The sequence below is a fragment of the Zalophus californianus genome, chromosome 2 (genome assembly GCF_009762305.2).
Source record: "Zalophus californianus isolate mZalCal1 chromosome 2, mZalCal1.pri.v2, whole genome shotgun sequence".
NCBI lineage: Eukaryota > Metazoa > Chordata > Mammalia > Carnivora > Otariidae > Zalophus > Zalophus californianus.
The window spans coordinates 94,815,092-94,836,847 of record NC_045596.1 but is presented as its reverse complement, the minus strand read 5'-3'; the positions used below and the strand labels follow the sequence as shown (position 1 = coordinate 94,836,847).

The 21,756-nt window shown below is 33.4% G+C and overlaps 1 protein-coding gene across 1 annotated transcript in view; it reads left to right on the top strand.

The window, feature by feature from the left end:
- The window catches only part of LOC113924712 (bifunctional heparan sulfate N-deacetylase/N-sulfotransferase 4), a 397,622-nt gene that overhangs the window by 252,425 nt on the left and 123,441 nt on the right, over positions 1 to 21,756 (top strand). The window contains exons 4-5 of the mRNA XM_027598851.1: positions 4,778 to 4,865; positions 13,489 to 13,643. Coding sequence (XP_027454652.1) covers positions 4,778 to 4,865; positions 13,489 to 13,643 — 243 coding nt within the window. The remainder of the gene's footprint in view (positions 1 to 4,777; positions 4,866 to 13,488; positions 13,644 to 21,756) is intronic.

Sequence of the window (21,756 nt, the reverse complement as noted above, 5' to 3'; positions counted from 1 at the left end):
AACATGGGTCTGGAAAAGTTATTTTATAAGCATTCTAGCAATTCATCTCTTATGGGTAACTTCAAAACAATTGCTTTTGGCCGTTTTTATAACCAACTGGGGTCTATGATAAAATACACGAGCCTGGACCCTATCACGTAAGACTAAATCAATAACTCTTCAAGTGGGCCCCCAGAATTCACAATATTAGCAGTCTCTTCTAGAAAATTTTATGAACAATAAAGTTTGAAAGCCATTTCTTTAACATTTTGCAGTAGGGTAAGTTGGACTTGCTTTATTAAATACTGAGGAACTCATTATAAGAACATTAAGTGAATGTAAGTAATATTTATTAAAAGAATGAATTATTGATTTTTCTTAAGTTATATATATTTATTCTCTTTAATATATAATCAAATAACTTAGTACATTCTTCCTAAATAATGCAAGGGAAAATATCAAAGCTGTTTATATTTTTTATGACATGTACTATCAAAGAAATAACAGAAATTTATTGTCCAAACATTAAATACATTTCATTTTACAGTTAGGTTCAAAAGTTAGTCACACTTCCTCACAAATATTCAGATAAAAATAAACATATCTACAGCTACATGCTATTTCCTAAGCTTTACAACTTGAGTTTTATCTCTAATTGAGACATATTACTTCTACTTTATAAACAAGTTTTTCCAAAGTAAGTTTTCATTATATTTCACTTATTCATAATTTTGTATTTGTATTTTTCTTATCTAACATTTCTTCTGACATTTTGTGCTTTTCCTGTATTTCTATTCTTTATTTTTTTCTACATTTCTTTAATTTTTTGTGGTTTAACACTTTTTATTTTAAACTTATTTCTGATTTTTATTTTAAAAAATTAGACCTATTTTTTCACTCATTATTATTTGTGTCTTTTTTCCTCTACCATTGAAAGACCACGGAAATTTTTTTTCCCCGAATTTTGGAAATCAAAGAACATTTTTTTTATACTGAAGTAGACAGGCTTGGAACATTTTAGGATTTGCTTTTTTAATCCATTTGTTTTGTTTTGTTTTTACTTACCGAAATTGTCATTTTTACTCCCCACATTAATCAAGATTACATGTTGGGGGGCGCCTGGGTGGCTCAGATGGTTAAGTGTCTGCCTTCGGCTCAGGTCATGATCCCAGGGTCCTGGGATCGAGCCCTGCATTGGGCTCCCTGCTAGGCAGGGAGCCTGCTTCTCCCTCTGCCTCTGCCTCTCTCTCTCTCTCTCTGACTCTCATGAATAAATAAATAAAACATTTAAAAAAAAAAGATTACATGTTGGGAGAATATGACTAGACAACTTTCCATTGTTCTTTCAACAATGGAAAGGTCTGTCAAATTCTTCATAGAGTTAATTAACACCGGTGGGAAAAATATTCATCTGTCCTCACTTCTTTGAGCTTGTCTTACTAGGCAATCTATAATATAAGATTATAAAACATCCATGATATAAATGTGCTGGTGAAATGTAACATCCTATTCATTTGTTCTGATATCATTTAACGGTATGGTCCTTGAACCATGTTTATCATTTTACTATCAGGAATATGTTACTAATAAAAATAAATGAAATTAATTCAATTGAATGCCTTCTACATATATCCAGCAATACAGAATACATAAAAATAAGTAAGGTTTGATTGACCTGAAGGCACTTATACACTAGGAGAAGTTAGATAAAAAGTGATGTAGTAAAGTGGAAAATAATGCAAGTCTTAAGAAAAATAATTTGGGAACTTACTTTGGGAGATAAGAGAACGAAATGGTTTGAGGCAAGAGGACAGCTTCATACAAAAAAGGTGGCATTTGGACAGAGCTTTATTTTTAAACAAATAACGCAACATATTTTAAGAAAAAAGAAAAAGAAGAAGATAGCAGGAGAGGAAGAATGAAGGGGAGTAAGTCAGAGGGGGAGACGAACCAGGAGAGATGATGGACTCTGAAAAACAAACTGAGGTTTCTGGAGGGGAGGAGGGTGGGGGGATGGGTTAGCCTGGTGATGGGTATTGAGGAGGGCACATTCTGCATGGAGCACTGGGTGTTATGAACAAACAATGAATCATGGAACAGTACACCAAAACAAATTATGTAATATATGGTGATTAACATTACAATAAAAAAAGAAAAATAAAAAAAATATTTTATTTATTCATGAAAGACAGAGAGAGAGGCAGAGGGAGAAGGAGGCTCCCCGCTCCACTAGTCCCATGCGGGACTAGATCCCAGGGGGCCAGGATCATGACCTCAGTGGAAGGCAGATGCATAACTGACTGAGCCACCCAGGCACCAGAGCTTTGAAGAATGGATGGGTTTGGGGAATGTGATGGGGAGCAGCTGGAGGCTAGCTAGGCAAAGGGAAAAGAGTGAACAAAGGCATGGAGAAATGTAGGCAATGGGGATAGTCCTTCAATTGCAGTTGAAGAACTGACAGAAGGACAAGGTGATTTGGGGGAAATAGCAATGCATGTAGCTTAATTGGAAATGAGGAGGCACCAACAATACCTAGTTGGCTGGGAGACAATGACATATTGAGCGCTCATTAACAGCATTTATTGAGTTCCTACTGTGTGCCAGGCACTTAGCTAAGCACTTTGTATGCCTTATGCAATGTAATTCTCACAATAATAGTGTGAAACAGGTGTTAAGCATTATCCCATTTACAGATAAAAGAAAGGATTAGAGAAGTGAAATGACCAACAAGGCTAAGTCATTAATTGAACAGATTCCCTGACCCCAAGGGTGAAGTGCATTTACTGCCTTTGGGGTGTTAGCATGATTTCAGAATATAAGGCAGAGTAGAGGAAGATAAAACTGAAGGATGGGAACAGGTTAGCAGACCACAGGGTTTTAAAAGCCCAAGAAAAAGACAATGAGGGAGTTCCTAAAGTGATGGCAAGGTGATTGAGGGAAAAATAGATTGTTTGATGTTTATTTGATTGTCCCTAAGAAAACATCAAAAGTGTGGGCCCACTCCCTCTGTATAAATTAAAATCCTTTACTGCATCTCTCACAGCGTGCTCTAGAACTTATGAGCTGTAATTACACATTTGTTTGTTTGACTATTTAAAATCTCTCTCCCTTTCTAGGCATTGACATCCTAGAAAGGGACTATGCTTGTTATACTCAACCCTGTATGCAACTACAATACATACTTAGTGAATTTAAGAATGGACAGTGGAGAAATAAATGCAGAATAATGACTTCAAGAACTCAAAGCCAGAGAGTTGGAACGGGGCTGGGGTGATAAGGAATACAGGAGAAGGGAGAAATGTTTTTAAAAAACTCTTTCAGGATATGGGGGCCCAACAACTGTGCATTGAATAAAATGAGAAACCCAGAAGAAGGAACTAAGATAAAAAGATGCGTGATGTTTTCTATTTAAGGCTGTATTCCACAGGATTTACCAATATGCCCAACTAGTTCAATAGACTTTATTTTTACTCCAACATCTTTTTAACATTTAGTTGGTTCTTTCTGAGAACTTTAAAAATAAATTTCATACAACTGACTTAAACTAATTTATTTTTTTTCCTTTTTCTATTTAATTCATAATATTTAAACCAAGATTGGCCAAGATTACACTCAATGTAACTAACTGGAACCTTGGATAAACACTGATTATATAGTTACCAACCTTTTAGTTATTCTCTTTTTTTTTAATTTAATTAAACTAGTTTGTAGGAGTCCTCTTAATTCTGGGGGAGTAAATAGTTTTACAAATTTTTAAAGCAAATGCTTAGCCACTGTGACTAATACTCGAAAGAATTGTCTAAATTTCTGACTCTTTATTCACCTTAACATACAGATAGCAGTAACCAAAAATAGTTTGAAATGAGTTTCTCATTTTCATCAGAATAAAGTAAGTCCCCTTTAAAAATTTATTTAAAAACAGGAAAAGCATTCTAATCAATAAGCAAACTAAAAAACCCAAGGATATGAGAGTTCTGAATTATGTTACATATGTTGGTATAGGAACAATTGCAGTTGAAGGACTGGCAGAAAATTTACAGGACTAAGTCTGACTCTAAGATTACTATTTGTGTGTTCTTATCCTGTCTACAAATAAGAAATTAACATAGAATAATTTCAAATACAGAAAATAGGGACATTAAAAAAAAGAAAAAAAGAAAATAGGGACATTTTGCCACAGTTGGAAAATTTTTCTTTATGGAATTGGCTATGTATTTCCTATCTGTCCTGGCCTTATTCATATCTCAACATTTGCAATCAACACCCTTTAAATTATACATTTCTCTTTAGTTTGTATGGTAAAAACCCAAGCCTTAAACTCAATGATTATGCTTTAAAAAAAAACGATAGGGAAGGAAGCACAGTTAAATAAATACTAAATTGCAACTCAAACAAATGTTACCTTTCTATTCCTTACCAACAAATGCAAGACTTCCCTACATTCAACAACTCTGAAAAATTTCCCCCAAGGAAAGAGTGTAATAATCTGAAATCAAGAAATGTCTCACATGGAAATGAAAAATGATTTCAGTGCTGTGTGGTTAGAGAATTGCCTCTCAGCAACTTATAATGTGCTTAGGACTTAACTGCTTCATAATTTGGTGAACTTCAATAAAAATAACAGTAGTAATTATAATACCCGAAATATGAATAGCAAATAACAGTACCCATCAAAAACCCAAAAAGCAAGAAAGCCCATATTATTTTGTTTCACTCATGCATACACATTTGAAAAAGAGGCATCCCAAAGCTTCATATTTATTTTTCTAAAATCATGTTAATTTCTTATTTATTTCAGGCATTACTAGAGACTCAAAATTTACTGCGCACTCAGGTTGCAAATTTTACCTTCAACCTTGGATTTTCAGGGAAGTTTTACCACACAGGTAAGGAGCTTTGTGTTCTCAGGCAGCTACATATAAATAGGAGCGAGGATTTTAAATGTTTCATAAGTAGGAGGAATAGAATATCCGGACTGATTATGGGAAAAACTTGGGTGCATTATATGAGTAGCCAAATCCAAAATCAATGAGCTTGTTTACTTTGGCAAATACTGTTAGAATCAAGGGCAAAGGAGGAAGACAATTGACTTTTTCAACTCAGTAAAAGAAACCATGATCATTGTTCTGTGACTATGCATCTTGTCTCTCAGCATAGGCCAAGTAGCAAGCAAAGTGATTGTGATGATGATGATGATGATGTTGATGATGGCAATGGCATTCCAATAATAATAATAGTGGGCAGTGTTTTTAAAATGTCAGATACTCAAGGTGACAGACATTTTTCTATATATTATTCCTTTGGAAACATCTGGTGATCAGAGAGGAATTTTATAGCCTCAAAGAAAATTAATAGAGGGTCATCTTGCTTAATTTACTTTCTCTTGCAGGATTTTTCCCTAAAAATATTACAATTTGGCCCAACATGCATTAAAGCAATCATAATAAGGCTTGTATTTCTTTCCATCTCTATCCAGCCACAGTTGCACTTCTTTTCAGTGTCAGCTTCTCAACAAATTCTTAAAATGTGATTGGTGTTCATGCACTACTCTATGTTCTGATATTTCTCACCTCTTTAGCCATCTTCCCCTCCAAAATATGACTTTTATTTTATGGGTATCAGCATTCTAATATCTGGCACTCGAATGGAGAAAAATGTGCATAGAAGTGACTATCTTATAATGACAAAAATAACACAAAATGATGTTTTAGAGCCTGTATTAGGGCAATACCTACTATCTGCTCCTATTTCTGCATTTGTGGTATAAATCAAATACTTTATGACTTTGCACTGTTGTTACTTCATAATATCCTAGTGAAAACGTTCCATGGGATTCTCTATGCATGTATGCATGTTATTGATATTTAAAATATCCCATGCAAAGGTAGTCTTTAATTATCATAAATGCAGTTCATTTACCCAAAGAAGCTTTTTAAATGTTTAACCAAGGAGGCTCAGCATGGTTTATTAGAATATTGAAGCAGTGATGTCTTATTGGCTTTTCTTTAATGCCTTTTCCCTCCTGCTTTGAAACATGTAAATCTGTTTCAAGTAATAGAAGGAAAATAGTAATTAGACCATTTGATAAATCAAATGATTGCATATTTTAAAAGGACATTTTGCAGAAAGAGATTTGGGTCATCGTATCTGCACAGGCAAAGTAATTCCAGCTTACAATTTTGAAAATAGACATGTTTTTTTAAATCTTCTTCAAAAGCCCCCTCAAGAAATGAGTTCAAGCCTAAGAAGCTCTGACTCTGAAGTTATAAAGCAGATAACTCTAAAAGCTATATCTACTCATGCAGGGGAAAAAAATTATGGGATTCTTTGGAGTTCACACACAAACAATACCATTTTGTCTTAAATAACCATATAGTGCAAGTAAAGCCATTCTTTTGGTTGAAATATATCTGGATAACTGCCTCAGCTCTTTTATTTGCTTTTCATATTCAGAACTATTAAAGCTGCCAGACATTCACAGAGTTAATGTTGATAGCAGGTTATAACACTTCTCATTTCTTCTTTATGATCCTGAACATGTACACAGTACACATCCACTAGGAAATGAACAACACACTAGTTAATATCACAGGGATAGTTGTTGGAGGCAGATACCAAAAAAAAAAAAAAAATCATTTTCATTTTATTTTTTAAGAAGACCTTATTGATTCTTTTGACTATGTTAGTACTAACCTAACAAAAATAATGGAAGAGATACTCTATTCTGTTATGCTGTGGTGATAGTACACTTTAGAGATCAAGCAATAGATATAAATTTGTAAATCCCAGAAGCTTACTTTCCTTCACATAGGATGAAATCTTTACTGACTTGATACTTTAAGTGTAGAATCATTGAAAGGCATCCATACTGTATTTCAAAGGTGCAATCATATTATATTGAGTACTTACTATTTTACTCAGAGATGTCAAGTTTTCTCCTAGAGTGGAGTTAACATTGGTGATGTCCTCTCTAGGGAGGACATACTTCTATCTTATCTAGTTACATTCTTATGTGCAGGCTTAAGTATATGGAACAAAGTTTGCAAATCAGGGAAGTGCTTTCCTTATACTTGCACTCCACTGTGATATGTAACTATTAGAAGATGGCCTTGTCACAATGACTGTCTCAGCTCTCTCCCAGGATGTTCTGATTTCCCAGTGCATGAGGATGCTGATTGATGAGCCTCATTGTTTTGAAGACATTTAATCACGTATGCCCAGCGTAATAATGATAGATTCTTCATTTCTTAGACTGCTCCACTTATTTGTATTTGCCATGTATTCTTTCCTGTTTGGTTTCTCTGCCCTTCATATGCTAAAAACAATCTCACCCGAAAGGACATATCCCTAAGCTTTCCCTCGCAGTCAGCTACTCACAGGTGCCAAATTGAAAAAGGAAGGACATAATGTTGATTAAAAGGAAAAAAATAAAAGTGTGGAGTCTGAAATAAAATGTTTTAGTCTGAATGTGTAAAGCTTGGTTAGAATTGCACAATGAAAACTCAGAAAATGAACACATTATAGCGTTAAGATGTCTTCTAGGGATAAAGTGTTACAAATATTATTTTTGTAGGGCATAATTCCTAGTGACAATCATTGCCACTCTTTGTAATTAATAATAAATTGAATATGACTCAGTCAATTACTTCATGGATATTTACAAATTGTATTAATATTGTTTTTCATGAGAGTTCATTAGACAAAATATAGGCCCTTTATATAAAACTATTAACTTTTAAACATGAAATTTTTTTTAAAAAAGTATTGCATTCATTTACCTTTGTTTGCTTTTTGTTTTTTATTTTCTGTAGAAATTACTGGTTCAGAGTAGGTATTAGAAACAGACTGCTTTGGGGGCACCTGGGTGGCTCAGTTGGTTAAGCGACTGCGTTCGGCTCAGGTCACGATCCTGAAGTCTGGGAATTGAGCCCAGCATGGGGCTCCCTGCTGAGCAGGGAGTCTGCTTCTCCCTCTGACACCCCCCCTCATATGCTATCTCTCTCTCTCTCTTTCTCTCTTTCAAATAAATAAATAAAATCTTTTTTAAAAATTAGAAAAAAAGAAAGTCATATGCATTACAATATGCTCACCATGATAAGTGTAGTTTCCATCTGTCTCCAAAGTTATTACAATGTTATTAACTATGTTCCCTATGCTATACTTTTCATCCTGGTGATTTATTTATTTTATAACTGGGAGATTATACCTCTTAATACCCTTTACCCTGTTTCACCCATCTCCCACTCCCCTCCCTTTGGCAACCACTAGTTTATCCTCTCAATATATGAGTTTTTTTCTCCTTTATGTTATATGATTTGTTTTGTTTTTTAGATTTCACATATAGGTGAAATCATATGATATTTGTCTTTCTCTGACTTTCATTTAGCATCATACCTATCCATGTTGTCCCAAATGGTAAGATTTCATTCCTTTTTATAGCTGAGTAATATTCCATTGTGTATATATACCACATCTTCTTTATCCATTCATCTGTGGATGGACACGGGTTGCTTCCAATTCTTGGCTCTTGTAAATAAGGCTGCAGTAAACATACGTGTTCATATATCTTTTCCAATTAGTGTTTTTGTTTTCCTTGGGTAAATATCCAGAAGTGGAATTATTGGATTGGATGGTAATTCTATCTCTAATTGTTTGAGGAACCTTCGAACTGTGTTCTCCAGTGGCTGTGCCAGCTTACATTCCTAATCTGCACAAAGATTCTCTGTACTCCACATTCTCGCCAACACTTCCTAGTTCTTTATATTTTGGATACTGGCTATTCTGACTAGTGTTAGGTGATATGTCATTGTGGTTTTGATTTGCATTTTTCTCCTGATGATTAGTGATATGAGTATCTTTTCACATGTCTTTGGACCATCTGTATGTCTTCTTTGGGAAAACGTATTCAATACCTCTGCCCATTTTAACTGGAATATTTGTGGATTTTTTTTTTTTTTGGTGTTGAGTTGTATGAATTCTTTATCAGATGTATCATTTGCAAATATCTTCTCCCTTTTCAATAGGTTGCCTTTTTGTTTTGTTGTTGGTTTCCTTTGCTGTGCAAAAGCATTTTAGTGTGATGTAGTCCAAATAATTTATTTTTGCTTTTGTTTTACTTGACTGGGGAAACATATCCAGAAAATTATTGCTGAGGTTGATGTCCACAGATTACTGCCTATGTTTTCTTTTAAGAGTTTTATTATTTCAGGTCTTATGTTTAGATCTTTAGTCCTTTTTTAGTTTATTTGTGTATACGGTGCCAGTTTCATTCTTTTGCATATAGTTGTCTAATTTTTCCAACACCATTTATTGAAGAGACTATTTTTCCCCCTAGTATATTCTTCCTTCCTTTGTCATAGATTAATTGACCACATAAGTGTGGGTTTCTGTCTGGGCTCTCTATTCTGTTCTATTGATCTATGTGGCTATTTTTGGGCTAGTTCTATACTGTTTTGATTACGATAGTTTTGCAGTACAGTTTAAAATCTGGGAGTGTGGTACCCCCAGTTTTGTTCTTCTTCCTCAAGATGGCTTTGGCTGTTTGTGATCTTTTGTGGTTTCATACAAATTTTAGGATTATTTGTTCTTGTTCTGTGAAAAATACTATTGATATTTTGATATGGATTGCACTGAATCTATAGATTGCTTTGGATAGTTTGGATATCTTAATATTTGTTCTTCCAATTCATTAGCGTGGCAAATCTTTCTTTCCATTTGTTTGGAATTTCTTCATCTCCTATTTCTTTCATCAATGTCTTATAGTCTTTAGGGGAGTGTTGTTACACTTCCTTGGTTAGGTTTATTCCTAAGTATTTTATTATTTTTGGTGCAATTGTAAATGGGATTGTTTTCTTAATTTCTCTTTCTGCTCTTTTATTATTAGTGCATAGAATACAACAGATTTCTGTATATTGATTTTTGAACTCTGCAGCTCTGTTGAATCTGTCAGTTCTAGAACTAATAGGTAACCATAGGTAACTTTTAATAGATTTTCATCACCACACAGTTCTTTTTATTTATTGTAATATTTAAAATTAGTTTAGTGCATGCCTACCTATATGGAACCATGCCAGATTCAATATTACAAAGAAAATACAAACATCTTCTTACCATTCAGGAATTACAATATTTCATACATAATGAGCAAATATAAAGCAGACATTTGTACAAAAGCAACAATGCAGACACTGGAATTTTACAAATTGCATTTTAACATTGCCTTATGGGGATTAACCTCTAGCCCGGATCTTGCCAAAATTATCCTTATATTGGCAGACTTAAAGAACTTTTAGAAGTATACTATTATTTCATAACAAGATCATCTACAAGTGGTAACAAAAAAGCAAATTTTTCAATATTTTACTTCTGAATTTAAAAACTTCCTATTTATTGAGAATTAAGAGAGGTAAGAGGGAAAAACTATTAAGTTAGAACAAAAAAATACTACATTTTTAATTAATAATGATGTAGATTTGGGGGCACCTGGGTGGCTCTGTTGGTTAAGCAGCTGCCTTTGGCTCATGCCATAATCCTAGGGTCCTGAGATTGAGCCCCACGTTGGGCTCCCCTCTCAGCAGAGAGCCTGCTTCTCCCTCTCCCTCTGTGTGCCGTTCTGCCTACTTGTGCTCTCTCTCTGTCAAATAAATAAATAAATAAATAAATCTTTAAAAAAGATAATAATCATGTAGATTTGAATCTAGAGCAGATTAGAAGTAAAAGGCTAAATATGAACACAAATTCTTTTAATGGATTGTAATTTGTGTTAAATATGGTGATGTATGAACTACAAATTATATCCTCACATATTAAATTATGTATAGAAAAATGTGTTAATAGTATAGAAAAATATGTGTTTGTAGTGATTTGAAAATTTAATATTTTCATTTAATTGGATTTTAAAACGTTTGAAATTCTGCATTGGTCCCTCAGCATAACTTGGTATCATATTTTTCATTAAGCTATTTCTAGTGTCACAAACTTGCCTCACATGGCTTTGAAATATAAGACGTATATAAAGTAAGAGAAAGGCTGATGGGAAATTAATCTATGAAGTGAAAAAATAAAGTTTTAAATATCACTCTCAACCTTGTGAAGAGTGTTTATAAATTAACACAATCTCTAGTATAAAAATTATTAATATTTTATGATCATGTATCTGTTTATATCAATAGTCTACAAATTTCATTTAAGTTGATTAATTGACCTCCTTCCTGGTCATGTATGTGTTTTGTGATTCCTGCTACTTTGAGTAACAATCGGTGAAGTTTAAAGTGAATGGAAGCATTTCTCAAACATTCTGTATTCAAAGCACAACAGAAGGGTGGGAGAACTGTCAGTCAATTCATTCATTGCATGTGACATAAAGTAACTCTAATCTGTGCTTCAGTGGGCTAAATTATGGCCATAAGAAACATGGTCTAAACACTTCATGCTTAAAATCCATCCGAGGTAATGATAAACTTTTCTCTATTTGGATTTCAACGTTTGAAATTCTCTATATTAACAAAGTCAATGAATTGCAAGTCTGTCTTACTAACAATTTTAGCTAAAGTTACCAAAAATTAAGGATTCTGTCTGCTCAATTGATTCATAAGACGTTATCACATTCAAAACTTCTATTTATTTACCGTTTGTATAGTAGCAACTATTACAAGTAGTATGGTGCCAAAACTCTAATTAAACCTGATGGTCCTTTCACCCTCTAAGAACTATGCATTATGAACTGTATCCTGAAATAATTCATATACATAAATACACACAAAAGTTTCCATGCACTTTGGTGGACATATGAAAACTCTGAAGTTCACTGACATTATATTAATATGGACTGAATTAAATTATTCACCTCCTCACTGCTCTGGGGAAGTGGCATAATACAGTGCAAGTTAAAGGAATCCAATCTCTGACTTCAAGAAATTAATAATCTAGGCAAGCAATGTTTTCAAGAATTTGTAAAAATATATAAATTTAGAACACTATAAGTATAAACCTGTGGATATTATTTTTAAGAAGAAAGAGATCCTGATATTTATGAAGTGCTTGCTATCTGCAAGTCATGATATTAAGTGCTTTAATAAATCAATCTCATTCACTTTTCACAGAGACCCAATGAGATAGGTATTTATATCCCCATTTTAAACCAGGAAACTGAGATTCAAAGAAGTTGACTTGTCCAAGATCACATAGTAAAGTAAATGACAGAAGTAGGGACTCTACTTCTGTATTTATGGATATCAAATATACACTTTAACCATTTTACAGCACTCTTTACTGCATGATCAGTGAAATCTTTATTATGGGACACATAAACGAAACATTTGGAGAGGATTCTTTAAAAAAAACTTTAATATTTATTTGCTTAGTATTAAACTAAGGAGCCATCTAAAACATACTATATTGTGGAAAAATAAACCAAATAAATACACCTCACACTCTAAGACAGAATCTGTTATTTTACTTCACTTATTTAGTTAAGTATCTAGAGACCAAACAGGAATCAATTCCTATATTACTGACCCAGAACGTTTTAAAATTAGACTGCATATTGTAAAATTGTGCAAAAATTGTATGATTTCATACAGTGAAAATATTTGTTGGTATCTGCAATGAAGAGAATTCCCTGGGAAGTAAGTTGTTATTTCTTTCTTTTTTTTTCACTTGTGGCATGACCAAGGGTTTTTACTATGCCTTGAACACAAATTTTCTTAAGAGAAGTTGAGAACTTTATATTAAAGTTCTCAAGCCAAGGTTCTATTGTGTTAATAACTTCATTGTTTAAGTTTTAAGAAATACTGGTATCAAAATAGGAAATGTGTATGTTCATAATATTTATGTTAAAAATGTAGGGATACAAAAGTAATTATACAGTGTTAGCTCAACTTTTAAAAAAGCAGAAAAAAATTTAAAAGAAAATACCAAAATACCAAAATGTTAGCTCTAGATGATGATCTTTGTTTTTGTTTTGTTTTGTTTTTGAGATTCATATATCACTAGTCTGTGCTTTTTTTTTTTACTTATTCAGTAAGCATATATATTTTTCTAATCAGAAAAAATTAACAAACTTCATCACTTAAATTTTAAGCTCAATTTTAGACTCATATGCAAGAATATTTTTAAGAATAAAAAAAATCATCTCTGATCAGGTTTCCCCTGTACATGCAATAAGGAAGAGAATTATCAGCTAATAATTTTAAAACAAAAATAAATTGTCTCAAATGAAGTTTATTTATTCATTTCTCACCATACGCTAGCAATCCTGAACAGTGTCAGTGACAAAATACCCCTAAGTTCTAAACTAAACAACTATCTGCACTCCAATTCATCACAACCCCCAACCACATTGCCTTCCGTGTAATTTAGACTATGGTCATTTCTTTTTATTATTATTAAAACAATGCAAAATAGGATTTATGTATCAGTAGTAAGAAGAATAACAAAAATCTGACAAACATAATCTTCAAGCCAATACGAAATATTCATTTAAACCATTTTTAACTTCATGTTTTACAGGGACTGAAGAGGAAGATGAAGGAGATGACCTTTTGCTTAGGTCTGTGGATGAGTTCTGGTGGTTTCCTCATATGTGGAGCCATATGCAACCCCACCTCTTCCACAATGAGTCATCTTTAGTTGAACAGATGATTCTCAACAAGGAATTTGCACTGGTGAGGATATTTTATTGCAGTATTTTTCAAACTCCAAGTTGTAATGTATAAGTGGATTGCAAAATGAATTTACTGGGGTGAATACAACAGAAGTAGAACAGACAATATCAGAAAGTCCCTCACACGTATTAGGGTACATATCGCTTTGTGTTATTTTGTTCCAGGCATGTGTGTGTATATGGATAGGGCCATGATATACTATAAAATGTATTTTAAAAAGTAGGTCATTGTCAGAAAGCTACCACCTTTTGTTTTATGGAAGAATTATTCTTGCACCTATAAGGAGGAACTCTAGTACTTTCTCCACTGTATTCCTGATACATTATAATTACATCTCAAAAAACATTTATTGTAAGGAGAAATGAATGGATGGATAAACTGAATCATTAGAGCAATAATTGAGAACCAGTGGTTCTCAAACTGCAGCATGTAGCCTTTTCCCCTAAGAGACTTTTTAAAACACAGACTGTTGGGCCCAATTCTGAAGTTTCTGATTCCAAAGATTTTCAGACAGGCCTGAGAATTTGCATTTCTAACAAATTATCAGATGGCCCATAGGCCAAATCTGGCCTGCTGCTTGCTTTTTCTTGTCCCTGGGCTAAGATATTTTTCATCTTGGGGTGGGTTTTGTTTGTTTGATTGTCTTTTACATTTTTAAATGATTGACTAACAGTCAAAGGTGCAATAATACTTTGTGACATAGATGTTATATAAAATTCAAATTTTAATGAACATAAATACAATGTTGTTGGAACACTGCCACACTTACCTTTATGTATTGTCTATAGCTGCTTTTGCACTACAGTAGAGTTGAAAAGTTGCAAAAGAGACCACATATGGACCACAAAGCCTAAAATATTTACCTTTACTGAAAAAGTTTGCCCACCCTGCTCTATATTAGGTAAACCATATATCCCTCTAACAATCCATTTTTTTCCCCAGAAAAATACTCAGATACCCATTCTCACATCTTCACACAGTGGGAACAGATAGTCACAAGGGGTATGTGGATCACCCAAAGACCCTGGGCCTGAGTTAAACCTATCTTAAAATAAGCAGTTTTCATTTAAAATAAACGACGTGGATGGAACTGGAGGGTATTATGCTGAGTGAAATAAGTCAATCAGAGAAAGACATGTATCATATGATCTCACTGATACGAGGAATTCTTAATCTCAGGAAACAAACTGAGGGTTGCTGGAGTGGTGGGGGGTGGGAGGGCTGGGGTGGCAGGGTGATAGACATTGGGGAGGGTATGTGCTATGATGAGCGCTGTGAATTGTGCAAGACTGTTGAATCACAGACCTGTACCTCTGAAACAAATAATACATTATATGTTAAAAAAAAAAAAAAGAAGAAGATAGTAGGAAGGGTAAAATGAAGGGGGGGACATCAGAGGGGGAGAGGAACCATGAGAGACTATGGATTCTGAGAAACAAACTGAGGGTTCTAGAGGGGAGGGTGGTGGGGAATGGATTAGCCTGGTGATGGGTATTAGAGAGGGCACATTCTGCATGGAGCACTGGGTGTTATACGCAAACAATGAATCATGGAACACTACATCAAAAACTAATGATGTAATGTATGGTGACTAACATAAGAAAATTAAAAAATAAATAAATTAAAGAGTTAATTTGCACTGCATGATTGTTAATGTTTCATTTTTTTAAAAGCCACATTAGGAGGCATAGACCTAAAGCCAAATAAGCACTATGATATTTTACGAAGTTATACCTAGTTATTATGTCAATGACTCACCATGCTTTCCACCTCTAAATCCCCAGATCTGTGTCAGATCTGTGCATAGTATCCTTATAAGTAAGTGTGTGTAGCACAAAAAGCAATTAAGTTCATGGACACAGGCACCACAATGCTTGTGTTTGAATCCCAACCTTCCATCAATGGCTGCTTGTTCTTGAACAAAAATTACTTACCCTGTGTCTCAGTGCCCCCATCTGTAGAAATGAGGATAATAGTAAAAGCTACCTCATAGGGTTATACTGATACATATTTGAGGATATGATACATATTTGAGAACACATATCTGTGAGCAGTGCCTGCAATACAGTAAGCACTCAATAGGTGTTAACCAATTATGATCTTCCAAATCCAGACAAGTACACAGTTATGCTTCCCTTTATAAAAGCCAAATATTTTTTTTAAAATACAGATTTACAGATTTACAAGAGGTTAATCTTCACTTTACCTTCAAAGAATATCTAATAAATTTTGTACTACTTCATAGCATTGTAAAATTAAGTAAATATTCCCTTTTCAAAAAAATAAACTTACCTTGAGTAAGCATGCTGAATTCTCTCTTTGCAGTTACCTTGACAATAAACTGTTTATCATTTGACTTCAACCTCCCCTACCTCACCTTCACTGTGAAGGCTTGCTTTTTAAGCATGTGGGGTATATTTCATAATGGTTGATTTCACCTGTTTGTATAATTTCTTTTTCTAAAAGGCCATGCCAAAAACACTGGGAAAGACTCAGATGTAATTGCTTTGTAATGAAATGTTGAAAGCTATTTAGAGTTCATTCAGAGCAATTACATTGTTTAGTCAGTGTGGCTAAATGCTAGACTGAAACCTATAAACATATTTTGTAAAAAATAATCTTGTTATATATCGCATAAGCAAAATATTACAACTAAAATGGAGTCTGTTAAACACACATACTGAAATGACACTGTTCTTTTCCTTCTGGAGTTCACCTCGATAAAACTTCTCAGAACTCTTCAAGCAGTGACATCCAAAACCCATCTTTAGCTGTAAACATAGGATGACAGTAAGTGTGTTGTCCAGAGAGCCAGGGAATGTATTTCTTTCCTATTAAATTTTATCTTTCCACATCCAGATGACACTTCAAAACCATCAACAGTATCAAGATGGGATAGGATAGTGGAAAGCACTACATGAGATATTGGCAGGCTATATTTTAGTCCTGACTGCAAGTAACAAGTTTTAATACAGTTGGCATTTCATTTAATGTCTTCATGCCTCAGTTTCCTCCCCTGAAATAGTAATGATTTCCTTTTTCATTCTCTTAACCACAAAGTTTTTAGATAATTAATTTACATCAGCTCATCTGCCAACCAAAACTACTGGACCAGATAATCCACTGATCAGTTCCATTTCTATAAAATTCTGTGTTCATTGATATCATCGGTCCACAAATTTGGAATGAACATCTTGAAATACTCATCTAGTTGCAACTGAAGCAATTATGGAAAGAGGTTTTTGAACCAAATGACCAATTTAAACTGAAAAAAATCAAAAATGTTTAAATCTCTTTTTTTTTATTCCAACCTGATATTCTTTGGTATGACCTTGCCTGTCAGAGGGGTTATCAGTCAAAAGCACAGTTATTCTCACACTTACACAAAAATGATTCAAATGACATATTACTAGTTTTATACTGATGTTTCAAAAGCAGTTAAACAATCAGAATGGTTTTATTTGTAGTGTTTGTCTAAATTCTGTATGGATAGAGTTCATTTTCTGTTGTAATATGCCTAAAAATCAAGAGAGAGATATATTGCAACACTGTTTCTTTACTGTTTCATCATTTTAGAAGAGCTTTTATTACTGTAAAGCATTGCATTTCTTTTTTTTTGTCAATAACATTTTTTTATTGAAGTATAGTTAGCAGTGTTATATTAGTTTTAGGTGTACAATATAATGATTCAACAATTCTCTACATTATTCAGTGCTCATCACAGTAAGTGTACTCTTAATTCCCTCTATCTATTTCATCCATTCTCCCACCCACCTCCCCTCTGGCATCCACCAGTTTGTTCTCTGTATTTAAGATTCTGGGTTTTTTTGTTTTTGTTTTTCTCCTTTTACTTCATTTGTTTCTTAAATCCTCCATATGAGTGAGATCCTATGGTATTTGTCATTCTCTTCCTTATTTCACTTAGTATTTTACCCACTAGTCAGTCCTTGTTGTTTCAGATGGCAGGATCCCATTATTTTCTATGGCTGAGTAATATTCCATTGTGCATATATCACATCTTCTTTATCCATTCATCTATGAGTGGACACTTGGGTTGCTTCCATATCTTGGCTATTGTAAATAATGCTACAATAAACATAGGGGTACATATATATATTTTTTGAATTAGTGTTTTCATTTTCTTTGGATAAATACCCAGTAGCAGAATTGCTAAATCATATGATATTTCTATTTTTAGTTTTTTGAGGAACCTCCATACTGTTTTCCACAGTGGCTGCACAAATTTATATTCCCACCAATGGTGTCCGATTGTTCCCTTTTCTCTACATCCTCACCAATGTTTGTTATTTCTTGTCTTTTTTATTCTAACCATTCTTACAGTTGTAAAGTGATATCTCATCATGGTTTTGATTTGCATTTCTCTGATGATTAATGATTTTGAGCTTCTTTTCATGTGTCTGTTGGTCATTTGTGTCTTTTTTGGAAAATTGTCTATTCAGGTACTCTGCCCATTGTTTAATCAGATTATTTTTTTGGTGTTGAGTTGTACAAATTGTTTATATATTTGGGATATAACTCCTTATCTGATATATCATTTGCAAATATCTTCTTCCATTCAGTAGGTTGCGTTGCTGTTTTGTTGATTTCCCTTGTTGTGCAGAAGCTTTTTATTTTGGTGTTGTCCCAAAGATTTAATTTTGCTTTTGTTTCCCTTGCTTAAGGAGACATATCTAAAAAAAAAAAAAAAAAAAAAAAAAAAATGTTTCTATGGCTGTTGTCAAAGAAATTACAGCCTATGTTTTCTTCTAAGAGTCTTATGGTTTCAAGTCTCACATTTAAGTCCTTAATCCATTTTGAATTTATTTTTGTGTATGGTACAAAAAAGTGGTCCAGTTTCATTCTTTTTCATATAGCTGTCCAGTTTTCCCAACACCATTTGTTGAAGAGATTGTCTTTTTCTCATTGCATTTTCTTGCACCTTTGTTGCAGATTAATTGATCATATAATCATGGGTTTATTTCTGGGCTCCCTAATCTGTTCTATAGATCTATGTGTCTATTTTTGTGCCAATACAATACTGTTTTGATCACTACAGCTTTGTTCTTCTTTTTCGAGATTGCTTTGACCAGTTGTAATCTTTTGTGGTTCCATATAAATTTAGGATTATTTGTTCTAGTTCTATGAAAAATGTTGGTATCTTTATAGGCATTGCATTAAATATATAGATTGCTTTGGGTAGTATGCATATGTTAACAATATTGGTCCTTCCAATCCACAAGCATAGAGTATCTTTCCATTTGTGTCATCTTCCATTTCTTTTATCAGAGTTTTATAGTTTTTGGAGTACAGATGTTACACCTCCTTGGGTAGGTTTATTCTTAGGTATTATATTTTTGGTGCAACTGTAAATAGGATTGTTTTCTCAATTCCTCTTTCTGCTACTTCCTTATTAGTGCAAAGAAAGTCAACATTTTTTGTGTATTAATTCTGTAATTGTAATTCTGTAATTTGTGACTTTACTCAATTCAATGATCAGTTCTGAAGGTTTTCAAAGTACAATTATTTTTAAATCCATGCACACTTATGTATGTGGTGTGAATGCATGTGTGTTATATATAGGAGGTTATGTATATGTATAGGCGTAATCCACAAACACATGTATATTCAATGTATGAATGTGTTTATGTGTGCATATATATATGTATGCATGCCTATTACATGACCATATATGTCATGTGAGTATCTTTATGCTTGTGTAGAGGGTTAGTTGAATGATAAGTATAGTCAACCAAGATATGTTAATTATAAGATACTATACTTGTATGGCAGTAGGGTGGGGAAAAAAATTTTTGGATTCTTTCTTTTAGTAAACCATACATTTTTTTGCTTTCATTCTGTTGCTTGAGCATCTCACTAACTAGAAGCAACACTTCAAAGATGACAACAAACAAAAGCTCGAGAGAATGAGAAACACTGGCCAACATTAAAGTGCTTGATGAAAATGTTACCAAAAATTATTCCTAACTTAACCTACACCTCTTCTTCAAACCTAGAGAGCAGGAGTGCTTGTAACATAAGCCAGGATTATTTATTTTTATTCCACAATAGATTTATGAGGGAAAAAAAGAAATTAAAAAATATTGTTTTGTTTTTTATAAGTTTTGTGTACAGACTCATTAACATTTTCCAATTACATTTCCATTAACAATAAATGAGGCCCTTCAGTTCACTAATAGTAGTAGTAGTAGACCATAAATATCCTGAAGGAAAAAAAGAAGAATACAGACTTGTCTTCAATGATAACTTTCCAATAATTATGTTTTTCTTGATATTTTGTTAAATAGTCATGCATCTAATTTATGAGTAAATAAGTTAAGAATTCTTGAAATAAAGGCATAAGTTTTTAAATTCTACTTTTAAAATGCTACATATATTTATGAACTCTGTATAATTCTTTTCATAATTAGAGAACTTTTCTGATAAGAAAAATGCTGACATCTAAATTGTTCTCATAAAAACTCAAACTCACCAGAGTAACTATGGAAAATCTTTAAGTATCACTTACGTAGAGGTTTTAATTAAAAAATAAAAGGAGTGGGGCCCCTGGCTGGCTCAGTTGTTAAGTGTTTGCCTTTGGCTCAGGTCATGATCCCAGGGTCCTGGGATCGAGCCCCACAGCAGGCTCCCTGCTCAGCGGGAAGCCTGCCTCTCCTTCTCCCACTCCCCCTGCTTGTGTCCCCTTGCTCGCTGTGTCTCTCTCTCTGTCAAATAAATAAAAAAATAAATAAATAAATAAATAAATAAATAAATAAATAAATAAATAAAAGGAGTGTAATATTGGAATTCACGGCACAAAGATATAAAACTGACAGAGAGCTGCCTTTCAATAGCTGCTATGCCTATATCTTTACTAAATTATGCAGTATACAGACTTATGCTGTACAACAAATACGAGATATCAAAAAACCCTGATAATTATAGTTTATAGGGTATTTCAAAGATAGAAAATTTAGAGAAGGAGGTGCCTGGGTGGCTCAGTCGTTAAGCATCGGCCTTCAGCTCAGGTCATGATCCCAGGGTCATGATCCCACATAAGGCTCCCTGCTCAGCGGGGAATCTGCTTCTCCCTCTCCCTCTGCCCCTCTCCCCTGCTCATGCTCTCTATCACACGCTCTCTAATAAATAAATAAAATCTTAAAAAAAAAGAAAATTTAGAGAAGGTAAGAATATTTAATAAAAAATAAAATTGTGACCACATATTGGCTTAATGAAAGTTCACTAGGTAGCAAATAATGTATTTTGAAGGTTCAATAATGAACAAGGCAGTCTGTGCACTCAGCAGAATAGACACTTACATAAGCATGAAGCATTTAAATAAAATATCAAGAAGCAAAACATCTAAGCATAGATAAATTTGAAACATTTTTGGCAATTGTGTGAGCTTTTAAGAGATCCAGAACTTTTATAACCTAATCTCAGAAATGAAATCCCATCATTTTTACCATACACTACTCATTAGAAGAGAGTTATTAGGTCCAGCACATCATCAAAGGGAGGGGAATTCAACAAGCTAGTGAATACCAATAGGCAGAAATCATTGGAAGTCATTATAGAAACTTGCCTTCACATTTAACTAGAAATAAGAGACATAGGGACTCCTGTATGATAGAAGGCACATTTATTCTTTCATTAATTTGAAAAATATTTGCATATGAACTCAAACATTAAACTCCAAATATTTATTCTGAATCTTAATGCCAATTATATCCCACTGAGCCAAAAATATTGATTCATCTAACACTTCTCTTTTCTCATCCAGTCCATTGCCTTTAGTTGCAAATATGTTTGGAGCCATTGAATTCTCGCCACCTCTACTACTAACTACTTAGTCTAAGTTATAGTTGTATCTTTTTTATCAGCTTTATTGATATTGATATTAACATGTCATACAATTCATCCATATAAACTTCAGTGATTTTTAGTATATCAACAGATTTGTGCAAATTTCACCAAAATGAGTTTAAAAGCATCTTTATCATCTGTACCCATCAGTAGTCATTTCCCTTTCTCCAACTCCCCTAACCCTAGGAGATAATTAATTTACTTTCCATTTCTATAGATTTGCTTATTTTGAACATTTTATTTTATATAA